Here is a 24,664-nt window from a genome sequence, read left to right on the forward strand (position 1 = left end):
CAACGTAGATGATTTATTTATTGGTTGTTCATTTTGAAACCTCAGTTCGCTCCGTAGCATGCATTATAACTAATCCCTTTGTGTATGATGAACTCAATTACACTTTTGATCAGAACATATTCACAAGGGTAAAGTGAGACGAAAGTCAAACTTTACAACTTTTGGTATTCACAAAGGGCATTTACCACTCCATAAGGCCCTTTGTGAATACAAATAGTCCTAAAGTTAGACTTTTGTCGCACTTTAACTTTGTGAATCGGGCCCATCCTGCTTGCGAATTCGGGGCTTCTTCTGAATATCAAAATGGCAAGGCACAGACTAGTATCACACAAATCAGGATATCAATGCAATTTACAAGCACAATATTTTATTGTTTCCTTCCAATTTACCAAATTGGGTTAAGTGCATTGTCTAATATATACATGGGAAAAACAAGTGATGCTCCTGTAACATAACAGCCTGTATAAATCCTCATATTGGTAGTAAAGAGATTCCTTTTAAAGGTCACCTGGCAAATCGACTCTAGCATACACCGAAAAAGAGGCTGATTTAGTTTAAAAAAAATAATCTGCAATGTCATGAGCCTATTGTACATCTTTTAAATTAAAATTTCGTAAGGCGTGTGGATTAGAAAGTGAAGTTATAAGATTTGCATACCTCAAGTATGTGCAATACGGAGTGCTTGACATATACCTGGTTCTAGAAAATCATGCCCTCTATTAATTTCAAAGCAGATGCACTTAGGTCAGGCAGGATATTTGAAGCGAGCCCTTAGTAGTCAATAGCTTCCAAAAAGGCATTCTACCATTAGTGGTCATCTTTCAGCCAAAACAAATTAAAGGTGACTTTACTGCTCTATAGATCGTTTGCAGAAACCCTCACGTACTGTATGAATAGTTGTATTGTGGTTAATGACCAAAATGAATTCGGCACTCAACATCAAAATGAAATCAAATACATATAACGTTCGAACAATTTAGCCTTTGATTAGGGTTTCTAAAGCCACAGGAATGTAAATATGAAAAATAAATAACAAATACCATGGTTCTTAAGACCACGTAGTATGCAAGTGGCTTCAAGAAATTGATTTTGATTAAAGCCATCATATTTGGTAACTGAAAGATGTCAAAATCTAAGCCTAGACTATCAGAAAATATGTGAAGTCGGATTGGTGCAAGGAAGAACATAGGACCTAGCCGATCATCTAAAGTGAAGCTGTAGAGGATGTGATATCATTTTTAAGGGACGATTAAGACTTTGAGCCTTACTTTCCGAGGCTATTTCTTCATGTGAGTAAATATAGTCTCCAAATGTAAACACCTGGACATGACAAATTATGACATAATTTAGCACCATATACAAATACTGACTACCTATCTTTGCAACAATTTTTCTCATCATACAAATGCACTCTGCAAAATGTAATAAAAACTAGAAAAAGCTGATCTAAAATGTAATAAAAGATAGAATATTAAATACCTTTGGTAAAAATAGATATATTCAACAAGATTAGAAAAGCAAATAGTTATATTTTCAAAATGAATGAGTATAAAAATGTACACTATTTAAAAAACAGAAAGTTTGCATGCTTTATGGGAGGACAAGGCCGCCGTTTGTCCCACAAATTGCTATCTTGGTCCGGTCAGCTTGTGTGACCTAATGGCAAAGAAACATGGATGTGACTTTCAGGATCGTGAATAAAACACAGACCAAATTCCAGTTCAATCGTGACTGACATGAATGTGTATAAATCCTTCTTGCATATTGGCACGAAGCTCAAAGTTTTAAGACTACTTTTGTTTATATTTTTACAAGAAAAGTCTTCGTACCACTTTTGTGGCATCATTCTCATTGCAGGTACACCGTGATGAAGTTCAGGAAGTAGTCCACCAATCATGTCTCCGTGTAGACATAAACAACAGTTTTATTCTTGGTGTTTTCTGTGGTAACGCCTCCAGGAGAACAGTCACATTATGCTGCATGGTGTACACCCAACTGGACATATAGGCACTGCACAGTGTCTCTTCTCTTGAACTCACTTCAAATCCGAGCGGTGTCAAGTATCCACATCAAATGAATGAGATTAAGCAGGAACATAATAAACAAGGACCAGTTGTGGAAGAGTGAGAAACTGACTGTGCATTGTACAGACACCGAATGCCGTCTAGCCTTCTGTATTCCCTTTGCAAACACAGTCACATTGCTCATGGTGTTCCAGGGGAACATCTGTCAGCGATTTATGCAAGCCTTTAGTCCCACTCCTATGCTTCAGCTGAAGAACCTAAAAAATGACAAGACAACAAATAACAGCTATTATAACAAGACACGTCTTCATTAATAGATATGAAATGCAATACAGAACTTCACAAAATATTCCATAAGAAACTATTACCAGATATGGTTAGTTCTCTTTATTAAACTCCCCAATATATTTTATGTTGTAGTTGTCATAATTGTACCTGTTTATGTGCGTACTTGTAAAGTTCAAAAGTGGAAACCAATGGGATACATTCAAATGTACAATTGTCAGGTTGGGAAGGGAGTGCATTACAATGTGGGTTAATATTTATTAGGGTAGCTGGTTTAGATGGCACCATGTTGGGAGTGAAGAAGGTGTTCTTTCTTGTGGATGATACATCCCACATTAGGCTGTCATTGTATCCATAGTTGTGGCGTGGGAAAAATTATTACACTAACAGGAGAATACATCTTTTGCCGCTATTCTGTAAAAAGATGACATTTATCTTAATTCCAAATTGTACTTATTAAGAATCATATCACTAATGTGCGAAGAAAAGTCAGTTGTGTAAGAATTAATGAAATAATTGAAAATTACAGTATTATCACGGGCTGTGTCCTGAATTTTATAATGTTGTTCTATTCATTTATGTGATGTTTTTACCATCTGTGCTTTTATGGCCGCAATTGGCCGAATAACGTTTTTGTGACTGACTGATTAATGGTGGCCTTGATGGCAGTTTCTGCATCCTGGACAAAGGCACTTCGGAGCCTGAGGAAAACTGATTTATCTTAGTCTATGACTATTTGTAGTTACAAAAAATACTCAAATAAAAATCCTTTTAATAAAGAGCAATAAAAAATGTAGATTTGTAATGGGGACAAATATTATTAGCATAATTAATTCATGCTGGGGCCCAAGATAGCTTCCACGCTCCATTTCATATAGTTAATTTAGGCTCTGCTCTCCTCTTAGCCAGGATCCAGTCATTGTCTTGAAGGGTGTAGTATAATATTCATGTATAGATTGGTTTAATACATAAATCGTGTCATTAATAACATTGGGCTGTACTGAAATGCTAGAGTTCCTCATACCCTTTCAGTTGACCACAATTGAATAATTGGAACAGGTATACCTTTTTTGAGGTTTTTCATATATGTTTGCTGCAGTGCATACATCTGTGTGAATAAAATGATTTTCCAAAATAGGAGTCCTAAAGTTTTAGATTTGTATCTTACTGGGCAAACGCGAAAAGGCCAAATCTTGCAAATGTCTAAGAACACCCTAAATTGTATTTGTATTACTTCCATTTTTGGATGCTGTAACTTAAATAAAAGTAAAATCCCATGAATTCATAAAGTTTCATCAGAAAAGTCACTTCATGTGAATTATAAGTATTAGAGATATACAGATAAACTAGTCTTTGTAGATAGGAAATTCCGGAAGCAAACAATAGCTCTTGGAATTGAGTAAGATCCACATACCCACATCCCTTACTCTGTATCCCGCCCATACCATATTACTTACCATCAAATTCTTCTCCTGGCCCATTGTTTGTTACTGGGACAAATGGGAAGGATAAGAGGAATCAGGAAAGCTGTATTATTTCTCCCCATGTTAATCCTTCTGATACAGGTTAATTAAAGCTTTCCAGACCACGCTCCCATAATGGGCTATTGTTTTATTATTCATAATTTGTAGTTTAGTTTAAATCATTCAGCTCAGAAGTTAAAAACTGAACAGATAAATATTTGATGGGAGCATTTATGTTGTTGATGCTTAAGGTTGGTGGAATAACCGATACCTCAACATTGATGACAAATATTACATTTTTAAAGAGCATGATAGAACATACTTTATACTACATATATAGTTATCAAATTGTGCCAAATGGGTGCAATGCATAAGACAATATCATTTACACATAGGTGGATCTTGTACTCTTAAGGAGAATCAACTGCTCGTGGGATAGATATAATCCTTGAACGGGTAGGCATTCAAATGCTTAAAACAGCAGTTCATGTGTTTGGTCCATACAATCTGAGAGTGGTTAGAAAAAATATAAGTTAAAAAGTGTTGTATAAATGTGGGTGTTATCTCAATATATCTTTCAGTATTTTTACTTCGGGTAGATGTAGGTGCTGTGAAAAATAAGGTGTATTTAAAGCTGATTACTGTTCATAATTATCTCTAAATCATAAATACATATCTATCTTGTGAATCTAATCAACGGTGAGCTAAAATCTTCAATTCAGCATAAATCACATCTGAAAACATACTGTGAAGTTAAATATTGTTTAGCAATAAAGCCCAATGTTTGTAGAAGATCTATGTTAAATCTCAATGAATGTGATATGTTACATCACATAAAAAGATAAGAATATTTCAAAAGGTTCATGTATAATGAATGGTTCAGCTGTGAAACACTAGTGTTATGTTGCTTTCTTCTTCGGAAACAATAGCATTTTTAAAGAAATAGGTTAAAGGGTTGATATGATAACATAAGATTCATCATCAACAGCTTTCATGATAGTAGAAACAATGTATGGATTTTCTCTCAATCGCAAATGATGAGAGACACTGTCAACCACCGACACAAAACTCACCATCCTTGAGGCATTTACCACATGCATGACAATGTCAGTCCCCCGAAGAAGGCCTTTTCCCAGAAATGCATCATGGTTATTAAAGAAAGTATGAAACATTGTGGATTGTGAAATTCCCTATACCTTGTAATATTAAACATTTTGAACAACTGGACTTGTTTGGTTTTATTAATTGTGATTTGCCCAAGATTCATTGAATTAATTATGAATGTCAATTTAAAACTATGTGCAGGAGACACAGATTATGTCATATTTTTGCTACAAAGATTGATCTTTCAAATCTCTGCGAAGTGCATACACATGAATTATGACATTTGCCCCTCACTGTAAGGATACCATTTGCAAGTAGAACTAGTGGATGTATATGTCTACTTGGGTAGCACTTCTGCTATGGCTGGAAACTAGCAAATGTATATACAGAATTGGTGGTACAAGTCAAGCAAGGTTGGGCCAGAGAAACGTTTTATTATTAATATGGTTCTTAGTGCTTCAATCATTGTTGATTGTGGGGTCTAATTATGTAAGTTAGTGCAATTTGAAAAGGATGTATATTTTAGAAAGCTAGAGATCATTTGGATTTTTTTTTTAACGAATTGTGCTAATGTCCCCAGGTGCATATATATATATCTTCCTTGTGACTTTAAGGGGAACTTTTGGGTATAGGGATAGTGTCTAAATGTGGAATTGTGTGTGTAACTTATTTACTTCCATTATGCTTAATATGTTGCAAGAAATATATCAGATATGTGTTTAATGTTTTTATATATAAGTGTTGTAACATCCCCTTGCGGTCACTTTGGTGTGCTACGTTTACAGTTTAGGATCTGGACAACAGTAGCCACAGTCTAACTGGGTGCAAGTAGATCTTCACTATACACCAGTTGTCATTTGATACCCTCTGTACAGCCTGTTTTGAATATAGTACTGCATATAGAACAAGAGTGAACAGTTCTGATATCTATATTTTCCTAAACTGTACTTTGTTGGATTTTGACCTATATTGCTCAGATTAATCAGCCTGGGTCCTTGCAGGGAGCTGTAAATAATAAGTTTGATAGTCAGACTCTAAGGAATATAACTGTTTTAGATAGATTTGTATCTTACTGGGCAAACGCGAAAAGGCCAAATCTTGCAAATGTCTAAGAACACCCTAAATTGTATTTGTATTACTTCCATTTTTGGATGCTGTAACTTAAATAAAAGTAAAATCCCATGAATTCATAAAGTTTCATCAGAAAAGTCACTTCATGTGAATTATAAGTATTAGAGATATACAGATAAACTAGTCTTTGTAGATAGGAAATTCCGGAAGCAAACAATAGCTCTTGGAATTGAGTAAGATCCACATACCCACATCCCTTACTCTGTATGTAAATGTAAATGTACAGGAATTTATATAGTGCAAATCACCAAGCGGTTTCTAAGCGCTTGCTTAGGGAACCCGTCCTGGTATTCCCCTGTGAGATAACCCCGGCAGGGTATCCGCAAGGTGAAAGCCAGGCATCCCGCCGCGAGGGGCCGTTGTGGAGATTAAGCAAGCTATTGCCCAGAGTCGCAGAGTGTGAACCCATGAATCGAGTAGGCACCGGAGCGAGAATTGTCGAGTCCATGGACATTTTGGGACTCAAGACCCCGCCGAGCCAGGTATTGAACCCTGGTCCCGGGCTGACCTCTGCTTCCAGGTCTGCCTCCTCTAACCAGTGAGCCACACTTCTCCACCCATATCCCGCCCATATCATATTACTTACCATCAAATTCTTCTCCTGGCCCATTGTTTGTTACTGGGACAAATGGGAAGGATAAGAGGAATCAGGAAAGCTTTATTTATTCTCCCCATGTTAATCCTTCTGATACAGGTTAATTAAAGCTTTCCAGACCACTCTCCCATAATGGGCTATTGTTTTATTATTCATAATTTGTAGTTTAGTTTAAATCATTCAGCTCAGAAGTTAAAAACTGAACAGATAAATATTTGATGGGAGCATTTATGTTGTTGATGCTTAAGGTTGGTGGAATAACCGATACCTCAACATTGATGACAAATATTACATTTTTAAAGAGCATGATAGAACATACTTTATACTACATATATAGTTATCAAATTGTGCCAAATGGGTGCAATGCATAAGACAATATCATTTACACATAGGTGGATCTTGGACTCTTAAGGAGAATCAACTGCTCGTGGGATAGATATAATCCTTGAACGGGTAGGCATTCAAATGCTTAAAACAGCAGTTCATGTGTTTGGTCCATACAATCTGAGAGTGGTTAGAAAAAATATAAGTTAAAAAGTGTTGTATAAATGTGGGTGTTATCTCAATATATCTTTCAGTATTTTTACTTCGGGTAGATGTAGGTGTTGTGAAAAATAAGGTGTATTTAAAGCTGATTACTGTTCATAATTATCTCTAAATCATAAATACATATCTATCTTGTGAATCTAATCAACGGTGAGCTAAAATCTTCAATTCAGCATAAATCACATCTTAAAACATACTGTGAAGTGAAATATTGTTTAGCAATAAAGCCCAATGTTTGTAGAAGATCTATGTTAAATCTCAATGAATGTGATATGTTACATCACATAAAAAGATAAGAATATTTCAAAAGGTTCATGTATAATGGTACAGCTGTGAAACACTAGTGTTATGTTGCTTTCTTCTTCGGAAACAATAGCATTTTTAAAGAAATAGGTTAAAAGGTTGATATGATAACATAAGATTCATCATCAACAGCTTTCATGATAGTAGAAACAATGTATGGATGTTCTCTCAATCGCAAATGATGAGAGACACTGTCAACCACCGACACAAAACTCACCATCCTTGAGGCATTTACCACATGCATGACAATGTCAGTCCCCCGAAGAAGGCCTTTTCCCAGAAATGCATCATGGTTATTAAAGAAAGTATGAAACATTGTGGATTGTGAAATTCCCTATACCTTGTAATATTAAACATTTTGAACAACTGGACTTGTTTGGTTTTATTAATTGTGATTTGCCCAAGATTCATTGAATTAATTATGAATGTCAATTTAAAACTATGTGCAGGAGACACAGATTATGTCATATTTTTGCTACAAAGATTGATCTTTCAAATCTCTGCGAAGTGCATACACATGAATTATGACATTTGCCCCTCACTGTAAGGATACCATTTGCAAGTAGAACTAGTGGATGTATATGTCTACTTGGGTATCACTTCTGCTATGGCTGGAAACTAGCAAATGTATATACAGAATTGGTGGTACAAGTCAAGCAAGGTTGGGCCAGAGAAACATTTTATTATTAATATGGTTCTTAGTGCTTCAATCATTGTTGATTGTGGGGTCTAATTATGTAAGTTAGTGCAATTTGAAAAGGATGTATATTTTAGAAAGCTAGAGATCATTTGGATTTTTTTTTTACGAATTGTGCTAATGTCCCCAGGTGCATATATATATCTTCCTTGTGACTTTAAGGGGAACTTTTGGGTATAGGGATAGTGTCTAAATGTGGAATTGTGTGTGTAACTTATTTACTTCCATTATGCTTAATATGTTGCAAGAAATATATCAGATATGTGTTTAATGTTTTTATATATAAGTGTTGTAACATCCCCTTGCGGTCACTTTGGTGTGCTACGTTTACAGTTTAGGATCTGGACAACAGTAGCCACAGTCTAACTGGTTGCAAGTAGATCTTCACTATACACCAGTTGTCATTTGATACCCTCTGTACAGCCTGTTTTGAATATAGTACTGCATATAGAACAAGAGTGAACAGTTCTGATATCTATATTTTCCTAAACTGTACTTTGTTGGATTTTGACCTATATTGCTCAGATTAATCAGCCTGGGTCCTTGCAGGGAGCTGTAAATAATAAGTTTGATAGTCAGACTCTAAGGAATATAACTGTTTTAGATAGCACCCCGTGAAGCAATGTCGGGTCTGTACATTTTGCATAAGAGTTAAAAGTCTAGGAAATCTGTGCTGAATGGACAACAAATAATTTTATTTCTGTTCCTTTGAGTTAGTGGGCCGAAATATTCCAATACAGATTGACTACTACCATAAAGAAGACCTTATCAGCTACACCTCTTATTGAAGCAATATGATTGAATAACCTATTGCTACATGATAGTTATAAATGGGGGATGGAAATAAATTATTTAACTGGTTGGTGGGAACTTACAGCTCATGTTCGGACTGGACCAGGACTATGCACCCTGTCAGCAAAGAAAAAGTGTTCTTTGAAGTGCATGAACTAAAATTCAAGTTAGTGCCTGTCTTGGAGAGAAGCTGGGAAAGGCTAGGGTGCATGGTGTGAGTGGACAGACACTGTGGGTGTGGTTCATGAGACACAGTGTGTGTCTCAACTGTGGTACCCACAGCCTTTCTCTGGATGGGTTTATTGACCTACCTCCACGCATGTTGGTGGTTAATTGTGTGATAGAGAACTAAATACTAAATACTAGCTAAGTGGATCATACTTTGAGACAACGTTTACATATACTGCCATGTCTCTTGTAAAAATAGATATAGATGAAAAAGATACCTGCATACTCAGTCTACTCTACTAGTCATAAGCATGAGAATTAAACATCCTTGAGTTGCTTTTTAATATTGTTACCACGGTGGATATGAAGATTAGAAATTGAAGTTGGCCTTGTAAGATCAAATCAAACAAGTGTCTCATAGATGTTAGAGAATAACTGTGTAAGTAATAAGTTTGATTATGAGATTGATTTGTACCACAGTAGGGCAAAGCTTGGTTTCTGGGTTAATGTTAAGGAGACCTCTATTGTGTTACCTCAGCAAGAAGAATACATCAATCAAAATGCTTTTAGGAAAGGACATAAATATGTTATTGTCTAGGAAGACCTACAATTGATTCCCTTCTGTTGAAAAGGTTCTGGGTACTCAAAAGAACATGGAGTTGAAAGGAAGTGCATAGGTAAGTGGAGCATGTTTCACCATGCTTATCGGGGGGCATCAAAAGGGCTCTGTCCTTGAACTGATGGAGTTGATTTGCTTCTTGCATCCTCTCTTTCAGGGTGTTCCAGCCTCAGGATATTCCTTCGGACTGATAATGTGGAAAAACAACCCTGTCATGAATTTGAGTATCATCTGCATCATAATGGAAATTTAAGGTTATATTAGAAATTGTAGTTCATGGATAAAAGAGTTGATAGGAAGGAAGCTGTTGGTACTTTGTAGGAGACAAAAATACAGAATACATGTAGATAAGAAAAAATATGCCAAGCCCATCTGCGCTCAGAAAATAACATAAACAATTCATCACTACTCCTGGAGAAAGAAAGAGAACAATGACAGACTATATTGACTGCTGTGCACAGTCCACTTATGCACACTTCAGGAAACAGCTCAAGACCGGGCTGTTTTTGCAAGCATATGAGTAAGCTAACTGTCCCGTCGATTCAGCCTCCCCTATGCTCTCAGCTCTATGAAACCCCTTGGGGTACACACGCTTAACAAATATTTTTAACATAACTTAACAGGGTGTCCATTAAGGCAGAGTGGGGAATCTCTCTGTTTTATGCCTAATTTGCTCAGGAACTCCAGCTTCTCCAAATCCATTGGTGCCTAGCTGCATGGTTGCAGTTCATGGTATAACTAAGGAGAACAAATGTTATTTTAGAAATAATTTGGTCAAAAATGTACTAATAGGCATTAACATTGTGTAGCAAGTTGTGCAATTCTTTATGAGAATTTGTGTGTGTGTGCTATTGAAAATTTCAAGACACCGTGTAACTTGTGGATCTGGAACATTTGTGGGTTGTGAAATTAGCTAACTAGGAGGTAGGTAATATATTTTACATTACTTGTATATTGTCTTGTAACACTTTGTTAGACAAGATATTGCCAGGTAGAGGAGGATTCCAAGTAATTTCTTATGAGGAAGTTTTATATTGTGTCTGATAGCGTATGAGGCTATCTGGCTAACAGGATATTAAATTCCAGAGGTGAATATTATTCTGCACAGCATATAACACTTTTAAAGATTTTGCTTTTTGTTGGTAATGGTTGGGTGTTTCAGTTGAGGCAGCATAACAGTCACTGGCAAAAGCAAGAACCAAAAGCTTAAAAATAAAGATGTTTTCAAAACTACCTCATGGTACTTCTTTGTTATTTTGGTTGCAGTACAATGGCATTCATTGCAGGAATGGTGGCAGCAGGCACAGTTTCCTCCACAACGTTTAACCAGAAGACATTGTGGCCAAAAGATGGTGTCAGTTCGTTTGAGTTCCTCCCTCAGTGACACTGAAAAGTTGCGTGGAGAGCAGCTGTACAGTCGCACCTCTTCTTTCAGAAGGTTTAGATCTACAACTAAGCAAAGGTAAAAAAAATAGACATTATCATCACTTTGCTTAATTCTTTTTCTACTCTGTTCAAAGCTTTCTTATTTTTATCAATGAAATATGACAGAGGTGTGCACTTTCCCTTTGGAAAAACACACAGATGGAACAGAAAAGTACTAGTAACACAGGAAATATAGAACATTCACATTATATTTTGACCTCGACTGCTATTTGTTATATGTTCCCCCTTTGAGTTAGTGTTCTAGCTTTCATTCTTGTTCGTAAATTCAGAAGTAAGAGCTTTCTATGTCTCATCAGAGCAAAATAGAACTGCTACCTACCTTTGGAAGGCAAGGACAATGTCCGCTTCATGAATCAAACAGTTAAGTCACCATGAAAACCAAAGTTAGGATAGCAAATGTTCTCTTCTTCTCAAGACAGTTAGGAACTTATATTGAAGAGACTATATGGCATGCCATTTGTCCCATTATTTGTGGTTTACATATCATTAGATCAACCTCAGAGTAAATTGGTTTCAGAGCATTACAAACATAATTAGAGCCAACTGAGGGAAAACGTTAGATTGTGAAAATAGTCTACATTAAGATTGAATAAAGAGGCATAACAACATTTAAAGCTAGAGATCAACACAACTTATTCTAGACTTTATTCAAACTATTTCCACACCTGCATGCTCACATCTGTCCCGTCTGCATGCACATTGATTTTTTTATACACTGTTCATCAATGCTGTAATAATAGCTGTAGAACATCAGCTTAGCACTGTGAATGCAGTAAAACTAATTTGGAGAAAGCAAGTTTTAGGTATGAGTTTGGATTTTGTCAGCGACTGCTTAGACTGTTAAAGAAAATGACCTAATACAATTCTCAAACCAAAGATAATCAATAACTACACAGTAAATTATGTGACATTCTAATTCATCAAAGAAATAAAGGAATGTTAAAGTTTTGCATGACCTCTTTCATTCAGATAAACTGATTGGAAATATTAATTATAAAATAGAAACTAAACTAAAAAAAACCTTTAAACATAACTGTATGATGTGCAGCTGCAATAAGCTACAAAAGAGTTTCAGAACATGAGTTTGCAGAAAGACCCCTTTTTGATGTGAAAGAGCTAGTGGATAGCTTTAAACAAATTACTATCAAAGAGTTACATGTGTTTTATTATGTATGCTAGTTGACATTTCAGAGGTTTTATCATTAATATCTTATATACCCACCATTTGTTTTTGGTAAATATTATGGTAATTTAATCGTTGTTGTAGAATTTATTGAGCGCAAGAGAGCTTTATAGTACTTTTAAACCACAAGTGGGAAGTTGTCACACATGTATATATATGTTTTAATAGTACATTTTCAAGGAACAGAGGGAGTGGCTGGAAAATGGGAAATACTGATGTCTAAATGGGAGGGGATTAGGGAGGAGTAGGGAGAGGTTTACAGAGGGTCATACAAGTGATTTATAGAGGGATGTCCACCAACTCAAAAAGAGTAAGTCCTTACTGTTCACAAACTGCATTTCTAAAGTTACTACAGCTGAAAAGGGACTCAACACAGTAGTAAATGAGTCAAGTACCACACATTGCAAACCTCTGGCACTGTTAAATCCTTCACTGCGGGCTGATTCCCCTGCTGTGCTGGAGGGCGGGGGCGCGCACAGCGCCCCGTGCTCATGACAAGCTCAGCTCGTCATGAGCCACGGTGCTCGTGTGCTCATGACGAGCTGAGCTCGTCACGGCCACACCCATTTCCTTAGAACGCTCAGCACAGCAGGGAAATTAGACCCGCGTGTGAGCGTTCTAACGGTCATACACGGTCATACACGGGAACCGTGGCTCATGACGAGCTGAGCTCGTCATGAGCATGGGAGGGGTCAATAGCTAACATAAAAATTTTACAAATTTTTGGGGGAGTTAAATAAACTTTTTTCTATTTTCCCAACACTTTGCCATAGGGAGAATCAGCAAGTCGATGTGGAGATCTTCGCATGGTAAAATAAAGGGAAAATTAAAAAAAAGTTTTTAAACTTTGAAAATGTTTGTGAAGATATTTGTATGTAAAATATTATTGTGAATTAAATATAATTGCTTACTTTAAAAGTAGAACTAAGCAAAAAATGTTACAACACTATTTACTTAAATTTGAATTATTAAAATGAGTGTAACTTATGTTTCTGAAGTTTAAATAAAAAAATAGATTTTCAAATAACATGAAATAATTAAATTGTCTATAATGTAATAATGATCATTAAATGTGATGCATAGAATTAATTTAAAGTAAGTAAATTTAAATCTAATAAGATTTAATATTATTTTAATTTTTAAATTAATAAAAGTTATTGAAATATTACATAATTAAATAATAAATGTCAGAACCCCTGTCAGAGGCTCACAAGGCAAGCAGGAGCTACTGGGCTCAACTACGGGAGTCAATGCCTTTTACTCCTGATGTCTCAGGACCTGACCTACAATTGTCTCTTAGTAACTGGGCCAAGTCCTGTTCATTAAGAACTTTTCAGAGGGAGGTAGGTGTAAGATTTACATAGGCACAAGACTCAAAATATGCTCAGCTACTTCAGTAAAAGAATGTCCAGTTAAATTCTTGCTTTTATGAAAAAAGTAGTATATCCAAACACAAAGTGAAATACGGCACACCACAATTAATATGCCACCTTTTACAACGCCAGCCTGCTACCATCATCCAGATAACATCCTGAGTTCCACCCAAACAGCAGGGCTATTGGAGTTCGACACTATCCCACAGGGGGAAGGTGATGCAATACAAAATACATCTTTTGCCAGGCCCTTGTCTTGCTTTTTAGGTTTTGCCTGCACAGTGCTTGCGCTGTGCTTATGAAACCTATTGAAGTCAATATACATCTTAAAAGGGGCTTACATCTAGCCCATTTGCTTTCCATTGGTGCGTGTGCTTGCCAATTACTTTCCTCCATTTCTATTTGCTGTAGCATACTGTCTCCTGTTGTTCCTTGTGTTATTCCACGTGTGCTTCTCATATCCATATCCTTCTGCCCAAGTATTATTTCTGTCCAATTTTGGTGAACTTTTTAAAATGTTATGCCTGCACAGCACGTGCGATGTGCTTGTCTACATAATCTCCCCTTTGCTGCACGCATTTCAAGGGTGCTTGTTGGCTCCATTTGTTTTTGATTCTCCGGTGCCTGCACGCCATCTACACTTCCGCCCGAATGCACTCACCTCCAAGGAGACTGTCAAAAATGCTATATGAAGCACTACTTTTATCATTAGAAAAAGCTCCTGACCCAACACGCATCTCAATCTCAGTTATCAGGCAAAGCAATGTTGTACAAAATTAGGGAATAATAACAACTGCTATTTAGAGCTCTTACATTCCGCCTTAGATAGCTGTCGTTATTAATGTTTGAAAGATCTTCTTTCCCAAACATAGAAAGCTCCCTCTTTGTAAACATCCTACAGTACTGCGCCTATACAAATCTTTCTTTATGCTGAATGCAGAGAGGGAACAAAGACTAGGAGCATACATTTTCATCTCTCAGTTACCTTTAAAGAACCTCTTAGCTCAGTTTTCCCCAGTTCAGACTCCAATTTGGCAGCAGAGTGATTGCTCAACCTTGGAGGAGACACACTGATCTATGTGTAATACTCAGTGGCTACGTTAGCATCTGCGCATGCTCCCTCTAAAATACACTTATATGTTCACACACTGTTTTCCATCTACAAAGGATGCAGATGTGCTTCTTTTTGTTTCAGATGAATATGAGGGTCAGCACAATACTACTTTACTATGCACACTCACCCCAAAGCTGAAATTTGACAGGTGTGTTTTTTCCTTTCACTCTCGAGAAATTACAACTCTTGCTCCAGAGAACAAACTCTGAATACAGCATTCACTCAACAGAAGCTGCAACAATCAATCCAACAAGGTACATTGTGAATGCACCCAACCACTCCCTCTCCCCTCTAAGGGATGAATTAATGCAGCCATGATGAAACAAAACAAGCCCATGCACTTTGTGAAAGCTTTAAAGGTTTCCAGGTTTGTCCTAAGGTGTAGGTCACTAGCCTATCCCCCCACTCCTTGTCAGCGGTTTCATTAAAACCAGTAATTTAATTTGGTCTTTTGGTCAAAATATTTTAAGCACTCTTTTGAAATCGGATCCAACTGTGTCTAGCTTGCGAGCAGACCCATCTGCAACAGGTACTTTTTGTACTTTGTGTTGTTAAGCTTTCTGTAGCAATTGATACTCTTGTCATGAGACAGATACTGCGAAATGATGTCTTCCTATTTAGACTTGTAGAGAAACTATCCAGACCTAGGAGCCCTGAAGCTTTAAGCTGTGCTTCGTCAGATGCCGAGTGAGGAGAGCGGTGCCCAGGCAGCTGTCTCCGGCCGGAGTCTCTCCTCTGCCTCAGAAGCACAGGCTGAGCTCCTTTCAGAATCTCTATTTTTAGCTTTCCGTGCATACTACTGACATACCGCTCACCCTATACTCACACACCTCTTACCTTGTACACTGTAACATCTCTCACCCTGTACACTCACACAATTCTCATTCTGCACTATCACATATCAATCACAATGTCACCCTGCACTCAGACACTTCTCAACCTTCCTTCTTGCACCACTCACCCTGCATAGAGAGTACTCACACCATTCTCTCTTCACTCATACACTGCTTCCACACCTCGTAATTTATTATTAATCCCATAGGTGAAACCTAATGCATTTATCAATGTGTGTGAATACTTATAAGTCAGCCCTAAGGTAGACCCTAAAGGCTCACAGGTAAGGGGCAGTGTATTTAAAAAGTAGGGCAAGTTTTTCACTTCCTGCCAGTGTAAAAACTCCTAATGTTGTTTTTCACTTTTGTAAGGCTTATCTCTCTAATTGACTAATACTGGCTTACTCTATTATATTTAATAAGTGATACATTTGGATTGAGAGCAGATAGAGATATGGGGTCTGACAAAGGTACTTGCATGCAGTAAAGTTTTGAGTGTGCAGTCTCCACACTCAGGCAGATTCTCCACACAGTGCACTCTCTACAGTACTCCATGCAGAGATTCTGCCCTGAGTGCATAGATTCTGCCACAAGTGTGGAGACTCTGCACTCATAACTTTCCTACACATAAGTACCTTTGTGAATCAGATCCATGCTGTTTACACTCAAATGAACTGTAATATAAAATCGGACTTTAGGTCACAATCCAGAAAATGCCAGGTTTAGAAAGTTGAATATGAAATATACAACAGCGGTGATGCATTCAGTTTTCTGATTGTAAACCCGTTTTATCAATGAATCAAAACTTCTCAAAATTGGTGTGCTCCCTCTGTGGTGGTTTCACCCCACCACCCATACAAACTAGAAGAAATAAATCTAGGACTGAAAGTCTTAGACAGAGTGTGCACTACCTTATGCACTCAAGGCGAGCATTTTTACACAATGTTAAAAAATGGCTTTAGACCACAAGTGATACACAAATAATCAAAATGATCAGATACACAAAAGATTTGTTTAGAATTTACAACAAATGAAATAGAATAACTTCATGTAGATTTAGGTCTTCAACTTGCTTTATTCACAGATGAAAACTTCAACGAATTCTCCAATCGATGCATAAATTGAGTAATGCATGATGATGTGGATCTCATCACTCCTAATGCATTTCGGGTACAAAATCACCCTTCTTCAGGGGAAATCTACAAATGAACATATGTACAATATGATAGCCTTGTAACAAGAACAATAGTTCATGAACTGGCCTATAATTTCCGGGATAGTTAATAGTTACGACTCATAGAGAAAGTGATTGGTGATGAACGAGTAACATTTAGTCTGAAATTATCGCCATAGGCATGTGCCATAAATATAGCGTGTTAGGATATGAGAGATAGAGTCAAGATGTGACTCATAGATCAGAAACAGTCTATAAGTCTACAACCCAATTGGACATGCCTTAGATGACCCTCTAAAGATGACATGCTGATCACCCGTGCTGAAAATGAATGGAAAATAAAGCTGAACACGATACCTCCGCTGCAATGCAAGTACATTAATAACGGGTCGACTGCCCATGCAAATTTTCACTGTCCTGTAAGTCAGGATTACGTTTAAAACCAGGGAATCCTGCCTGACACAAAAACACAAAGCATACGTGGACACTATGGCCGTCACTGAAGTTAGTACAAGAAGAAGTGGTCCGAGTTATCAATCAATTATGTACAAAAGTTATTCAGTATTAATTCATACCAATAAACACCACATATTATTGCGTACAGTGAAATGTAGTTACTGATGCAATATTCTTAGTCAAATTGCATTTATTCACAGCAAAAGTTCACTCATTTAGATTTCAAACATGGAATTTATCATGTTATAATCGACAAGCATTAAATGTAATTGTGAATTCATTACATTAAAATGTGCTCTCAGTGTGAAAGGGAAGGGTAGTGAAGAGGTTGTGAGGGACTGGGTAAAGGTGGTGTGACATTGATAACATCACAATAAAATCAGATACGCCTTTACAATCAAGGTAGTATTAATGTTCCCAAAACACATCACACATAGGTGAGATACATTCATTGCATTGGATCCTATGGTGTGTTTAAGATTGGCGTAGTCTACGTTTCGACCCCTTGTGTGCTGAAGGGTTAGTGTTGCCTCATGTTGGGGTCTTCGCGAGGACAAGGTAGAGAGCCTATGAATCAATGTAAAAGCTAGTATTAATAAATTGCCTGGTGATACGGGTGTCTTAGTATTAGGGAATGTAGGAGTTTACCTACATGGAAATGATGGTCAACAGATGTGCCGTAGTTTTGTGGGCTTTAAGGCGCTCCTACCGATTCTGAAATAGACAAAATTGAGAAAATCAAACAACGTGGTCCCTTATACTTTTGGCCTTTTTAAACGCATGCATCGGAGGCTCCGGGGTGTCTATGATGTCTGCGACCAGGCCCCAATGTTTGTTAATGATTCTCAGATACATCGAGGTCCCGAACTGCACGGACGGCGAGACTCGGACGCTGATAAGGTAAGAAGAGACATGCCTTGCTCTTCGAGCCCTCAGCCTGTCCAGACCAGCGCTAACCGAATAGATATCATTCTATGCACCGCCCGACCAACAGGGTCATATTTCATCTACCAATTCGCTATCCAGACTGTTGTAGTTCAACATTTACTAGCATATGCCCACGTCTGTGTATTAATTAGATGTACATCGCACATGCGAGATCCTTCACGAACAGCACGAGTGTAGATTTTTGTAAGCCCCTCAGTCGTATTCAGATGCACTTTTTACTACCTCCTCTCCTGCCAGCCTCATAAGATGCACTTTATTGATTTTTAGAACGGTGCCTGAACAGTACGGCGATCATAAAGAAATCCATTCATTACCAAGTGCTATATGCCGATGCATGAGGACTAATTCTCAAGTAAGTGTCTCTCCCTTTCCTACATTGGCTTTATGGCCGGTCAGCCAGAATTATTCTCTGTGGATTTTCTCAATTTTGTCTATTTCAGAATCGGTAGGAGCGCCTTAAAGCCCACAAAACGACGGCACATCCGTTGACCATCATTTCCATGTAGGTAAACTCCTACATTCCCTAATACTAAGACACCCGTATCACCACGCAATTTATTAATACTAGCTTTTACATTGATTCATAGGCTCTCTACCTTGTCCTGACGAAGACCCCAACATGAGGCAACACTAACCCTTCAGCACACAAGGGGTCGAAACGAAGACTACGCCAATCTTAAACACACCATAGGATCCAATGCAATGAATGTATCTCACCTATGTGTGATGTGTTTTGGGAACATTAATACTACCTTGATTGTAAAGGCGTATTTGATTTTATTGTGATGTTATCAATGTCACACCACCTTTACCCAGTCCCTCACAACCTCTTCACTTCCCTTCCCTTTCACACTGAGAGCACATTTTAATGTAATGAATTCACAATTACATTTAAGGCTTGTCGATTATAACATGATAAATTCCATGTTTGAAATCTAAATGAGTGAACTTTTGCTGTGAATAAATGCAATTTGACTAAGAATATTGCATCAGTAACTACATTTCACTGTACTCAATAATATGTGGTGTTTATTGGTATGAATTAATACTGAATAACTTTTGTACATAATTGATTGATAACTCGGACCACTTCTTCTTGTACTTACTTAAGGCCCCAGGTACTGGAGTTTTCAGGGCAACCCCCTTTATAACTCACGTCACTGAAGTTAGCCTCTTACATAATTGTACGAGAAAACTTAAGCCCAATATTATGCTCAAATGCTTGTGACAAATAAATGTGTTGTATTCCTGAAAGTTCGCGACAAACTGCAAAAAGGTCAAACAAAACCGCAGTGAAATACCACTCAGTATAATGCCAGTAAAAATTAGAGACTCATGCCATGCTTCGGTATACATGATAGTTCACCGAAATTCTAAAGCAAGCGGATAATCAGTACCCGTCTAGTTTTTTTTTTTTTTTAAAAGGGAGAGTGGCTTGCCTTCTGATGGACTGTATCGCATGCTGTTAAAAAGAAACCATCACGAAACCTCTCGCTCACGCATTACGAGCGTACCTAAACTAAAGAGCTAAAAACGTACCAAACCGTGCAGCGAAAAGTATCCTTCCCGTGCTGGAAACCTCAGTGATTAATTGCCACCTCTGCGTTGTGTGTTTAAATCAGCAACATGTCCCCAGTGTATTACGTGACGTGCAAGCAAAGGATGTATGACGTTACAACGCATACTTTTACATCGCATGCCTTTACAACGCGGTATTTACAACGAATACCATTACAACGCATAGTGCTTTTAGGCGCTGGATAGTGATTTATTTAACTTACTATTCCAACTCCAGTCCCCGTGGATAGTAGGGAAGGTGTTGGATAGTAAATTAAATATATTCCCTATCCTAGAGCGCCCCCCAGCGCAATGCGTTGTAATGGTTTACGTTGTAAAAGTTGCGTCGTAAAGGCACTGCGTGGTAAAGGTTGCGTTGTACAGGTTGTACACCGCAAGCAAAACGTGCGGTAAGTAAAAGTAAAGAGAAAAGTAGGACTACAGTGGAACATTCAATCCTTGAATGTAAGAATGTGCAGCCATCTTGATGGTTGAGTGAAAACATGGACTGCTGCTACACCAGTCATCCCATAGAATGTTGCTTCACCAGTAGTTTATGACAATCATACGCTTTAAATGCTGAACAAAACATAAATTTACACAAAAATAGTAAAAACATAAGAAAATAGAGAATTAAAATGGGGCAAAGTAACGTATCATAGCATGCTACAAATGAACATAATATACATTGGCCTAATTGTGAGATGATTGCACACTTATAGAAGTGTCATAATACCAGTTTGAATCACTGAAGTACAATGTATCTTAGACAGAATAAGATTCATGTATATATATATATATATTTATTTATTTATATATATCAAAACTCCAACATCGAACTGCATTGCGAAATGCCGTTGATCATTCTTGATCCTAAACATATACCATGTATGTGCTGATGGGACAACAACTTGTCATTGCTAAACATGATCGTGTAGCATGTATATGCTTATAAAAAACAAGACAATTAAAGCTAATACACTGACAGCTATGTGCTGATGAATCAACAGCTAGTCATTATTATACACGATTATGTAACATGTGTGTGGAGACAAACACAAAGACGGGTTTGTACTGTTAAGAGAACAGCTAGTCATTTCTAAACGTGATCATATGGCATATTTATGCTTTTTATAAGAATGCAAACTGGTGCATACACCTATGAAAACACAATCTTCGCTATAGCCATAATCCGAATGTACAACATGCAAATGAATATAATGAAGAAATACTCCAAAAAAATACTAATACAATCTTAAAAAAAATCCCGGGCCCCTGATCAAACTAACCTCTGTGTGGTAGAGGGGGTAATCATACCTACTCTATGTGCAATGTCCCATCCTGACACCAATATAGATAAATATCCTACTCCAATTGATCTCTTAGAAACATACTTTTCACAAATCAGGAACTACTTCATCTGAAGAGAGTTTAGCATCGGTTAGCGACACACGTATGACTAGAGCACCAGTTCCATCCACAACCGACATAGCGAGTACAGAAGTCCATGGGTCATCAGCCACTAAGGTTTATTTTTTTGGAATCAGCCCAGCAGCCAACAATCCGCCTTTTCGCGGCACGGTTCGGTAAGTCTTTTTGCTCTTTAGTTTAGGTAGGCTCATAATGCATGAGCGAGACGTTTCATGATTGTCTCTTTTTCACAGCATGCGATACGGAATACATCAGAAGGCCAGCCACTCTCACTATCCTAAATAAAACGGCGACCTAGATGTTTGCTGATTATCTGCTTGCTTTAGAATTTCATCAAGCCATCATGTATAACTAAGCATGGCATGAGTCTCTAAATTTCAATGGCATTATACTGAGTGGTATTTAACTGCGTCTTTGTTTGACATTTTCGCAGTTTGTCGCGGACTTTCAGGAAGAGAACGAATTTACTTGTCACGAGCATTTGAGCATAATATTGGTCTTCAGTATTCCTCGTACAATTAAGTAAGAGGCTGACTTTATGTGACTTCCTGCATTTTTAATCTAGTCAATGACGGCCATAGTGTTCACATATGCTTCATGGTTTTGGTCAGGCAGGATTCCCTGGTTGTAAAAGTAATCCTGACTTACAGGACAGTGAAAATTTGCATGGGCAGTCGACCGGTCATTAATGTACTTGCATTGCAGTGGAGGTATCGGTTTTTATTTTCCATTCATTTTCTTTTCGTGTTCAGCACGGGTCATCAGCATGTCATCTTTAGAGGGTCATCTAAGGTATGTCCAATTGGGTTCTAGACTTATAGACTGTTTCTGATCTATCAGTCACATCTTGACTCTATCTCTCGTTTCCTAAAACGCTATATTTAAGGCACATGCCTATGGCGATCATTTCAGACTAAATGTTACTTGTTCATGTGGTAGCATGAGGAGGTTAAGGTGCTGTCCTGGGACTTCTTGGTGAGTTTGGTGTCCAGGATGAGGCCTAGGTTACTAACGTGGTCAGCTGGAGTGGGTGTCGGTCCAAGTTTGTCAGGCCACTAGGTAGAGTCCTAAGGTAAGCTCTTACTCCCGAACATCAGCCCTTCAGTTTTGTCAGTGTTACGCTTCAGGCAGTTTTCTTTCATCCAATTGGCCATGCTGATCATGCATTTATAGAAGTGTGCAAGGGGGAACAATGAGCTGCTGTCAGCATAGGAAATGTTGGTTTTGTGGGATCTGATGATGTTTGCCAGAGGAGTCATGTATATGTTGAAAAGTGTGGGGCTGAATGATGACCTCTTTGGGACTGTGCAAAGGAGTTCCTTGGGTTCTGATGTGAACGAGTGAGCCTCACTTGTTCATTTCTTCCAGAGAGGATGAAGGCTATCCATTTGAGAACTGGTCCTTATATTCCAGCTGTGTGTTGTCTGGCGATGACTGTGTGGTGGGAGATGGTGTCGAAGGTGGCGGAGAGGTCGAGGAGGATGAGAGGGGCAGTCTGTCAACGATTCAGAATGGTGCGTATGTCATCCTTGGCAGTAAGGAGGTCTGTTTCAGTGCTGCAGTTGTTTTGGAATGCTGATTGCGAGTCATCCAGGAGTTTGCTGCATTCTAGGTGGTCAGAGAGTTGTCTGTTGATGGACGTCTTGATGACTTTGGCTGCAAAGGGAAGCAGCGCGATGGGTCGGTAGATGCTGAGTACTTTGGGGGTGAGGCTTTTTTGTGGAGGACATTTTACAATGTCTGGGATGGAGGCTGTATTGAGGGAGGTGTTAAAGATGGAAGTGAGTGCAGTGCTAATTGTGGCTCTTCCCAGGTTGTAGATATGGTGGGGGCAATGGTCTGTGGGCGCCCCTGAGAGGACTTTCCTCATTATTACTTTAGCGTCCTTGATGGCTAGAGGGTTCAATGTTGTCAGCTGGTAGTCTTTGGTTGATGAGGTTAGCAGGCTGTGAAAGTCAATGGGGGTGTTTATGGTTCAAAGATGCTGTTGAGTTGGTGAATTCTTTGACAATCACAAAAGGTTTCTTGCACTTATTGGAGTTAGAATTGATTCTCAGGGTCAGTGCCTTTTTCTTGGTCTCTTTCACTTAATGGTGATAGTGTCCAAGTGAGACCTTGTAGATGTTTATAGCGGTGGTTCTTCAGGTGATTCTCCATTTTCTTTCAAGTTGTTTGTAAACTCTCTTGGATTCTCAGAGTGCAGCAATGTACCAGCTAGCTTGTTTGTTGAATCTTTTCGGTTTGGTGCTTTTCAGGGGTGCCAGGGTATTAGTGCAGGTTGTGATGCAGTTGTTGAAATGTTTTTTGTCATTGGTGAGGTTGTTGGTGGAGTCTGGGTAGTTTCATTGGAGGCATTCAGTTTCTGTAACTTTCTTCCAGCAGTGGCGTGGGGTGTTGCTAGACTCCATAGAGGTGGTAGGTGGCTTGGCTATGTGGAATTGGAGGATGCAGTGCTCCGCATATGTGAATGGATTGATGTGGATGAATTTAATCCTGTTGCTGGAGGAGAACATGGGGTCCAGGATTTGTCCAGCGATTTGGGTAAGGCCTTGTACAACATGGGTGAGCCTGATGTTCTGTAGTCTTTCATGTAGGTCCGTGGAGTTGGTTTCCTTGAGGTCATAGAGGTGAAAGTTGAGATCGCCTAGGAGTGTGAAGTCTTCGGTGCCCATGGTGAGGAGTGTGGTGAGGAGGTTGCTAAAATGGGTGTGAGGAACTGGGGGCTGGTAGGTTAGGGTGCCTTTGATAGTGGTTTTACTCTCTGTCTGAAGCTTGAAGTGCATGTGGTCCATCAAAGTGGCTTCTGAATCTGTGTAAGAGGTACACTTGATGGTATCGCTGTAGATAATGGCAAGTCCTCCTCCTGATTTATGATGTTGGTCCTGGTGCAGGATTATGTACCCATTAGGGATGGTTGGGGCAATGTTCAGTGCAGACCTGGGGTTGAGCGAGGTTTCAGGTGAGGAAGAGGAGGTCCGGTGGGTTGGAGTCAATGAGATCTCAGGGGAGTGCTTGCTGAGTGAGCGTGTGCTCAGGAGCATGCATGTGAGTGTGAGTGTTGTTGTGCGGGGTGGGTGTAAGGTGCTGTATGAATGCAGGTCTTGTGTTCTGACTTGGTGAGGGGTGCGATGTGTCTGTGGAAGCTGGAAGCAGGTGTGTAGAGGCAAGTGAAATGGCAGTGCGAGCACTGTGGACTGAGGTGCAGCTTGGCAGCAGCTTTTGTGGTGATTTCCAGGGTTGAGCAGGTGGAGTTGATTGGTGATATAGCTGTGGTAGGCTTTTGGACCGTGGGTTCCTGGCACTGGCATGGAACAGTTGCGGACGGGCCCCGATGGGCTTGTCTTTGATGGGATGCTGCACAGCGAGGCTGCAGCCTCCATTAATAAGGACCTTGGAGAATGGGAGGAGCACGGTATGAGGTG

General features: G+C 38.7%; 1 protein-coding gene across 1 annotated transcript in view; it reads right to left on the reverse strand.

Moving 5' to 3' along the window:
* Nucleotides 1-350: 350 nt before the first annotated feature.
* The window catches only part of PDGFC (platelet derived growth factor C), an 874,104-nt gene continuing 849,790 nt past the window's right edge, over nucleotides 351-24,664 (reverse strand). Inside the window, exons 5-6 of the mRNA XM_078676981.1 lie at nucleotides 10,962-11,179; nucleotides 351-2,281 (exon numbers count right to left, since the gene is read on the reverse strand). Of these exons, the coding sequence (XP_078533107.1) occupies nucleotides 2,165-2,281; nucleotides 10,962-11,179 (335 nt within the window). The 3' untranslated portion in view covers nucleotides 351-2,164. The remainder of the gene's footprint in view (nucleotides 2,282-10,961; nucleotides 11,180-24,664) is intronic.

This window comes from Lissotriton helveticus, chromosome 2_1 (genome assembly GCF_964261635.1).
Source record: "Lissotriton helveticus chromosome 2_1, aLisHel1.1, whole genome shotgun sequence".
Classification (NCBI taxonomy): Eukaryota; Metazoa; Chordata; class Amphibia; order Caudata; family Salamandridae; genus Lissotriton; species Lissotriton helveticus.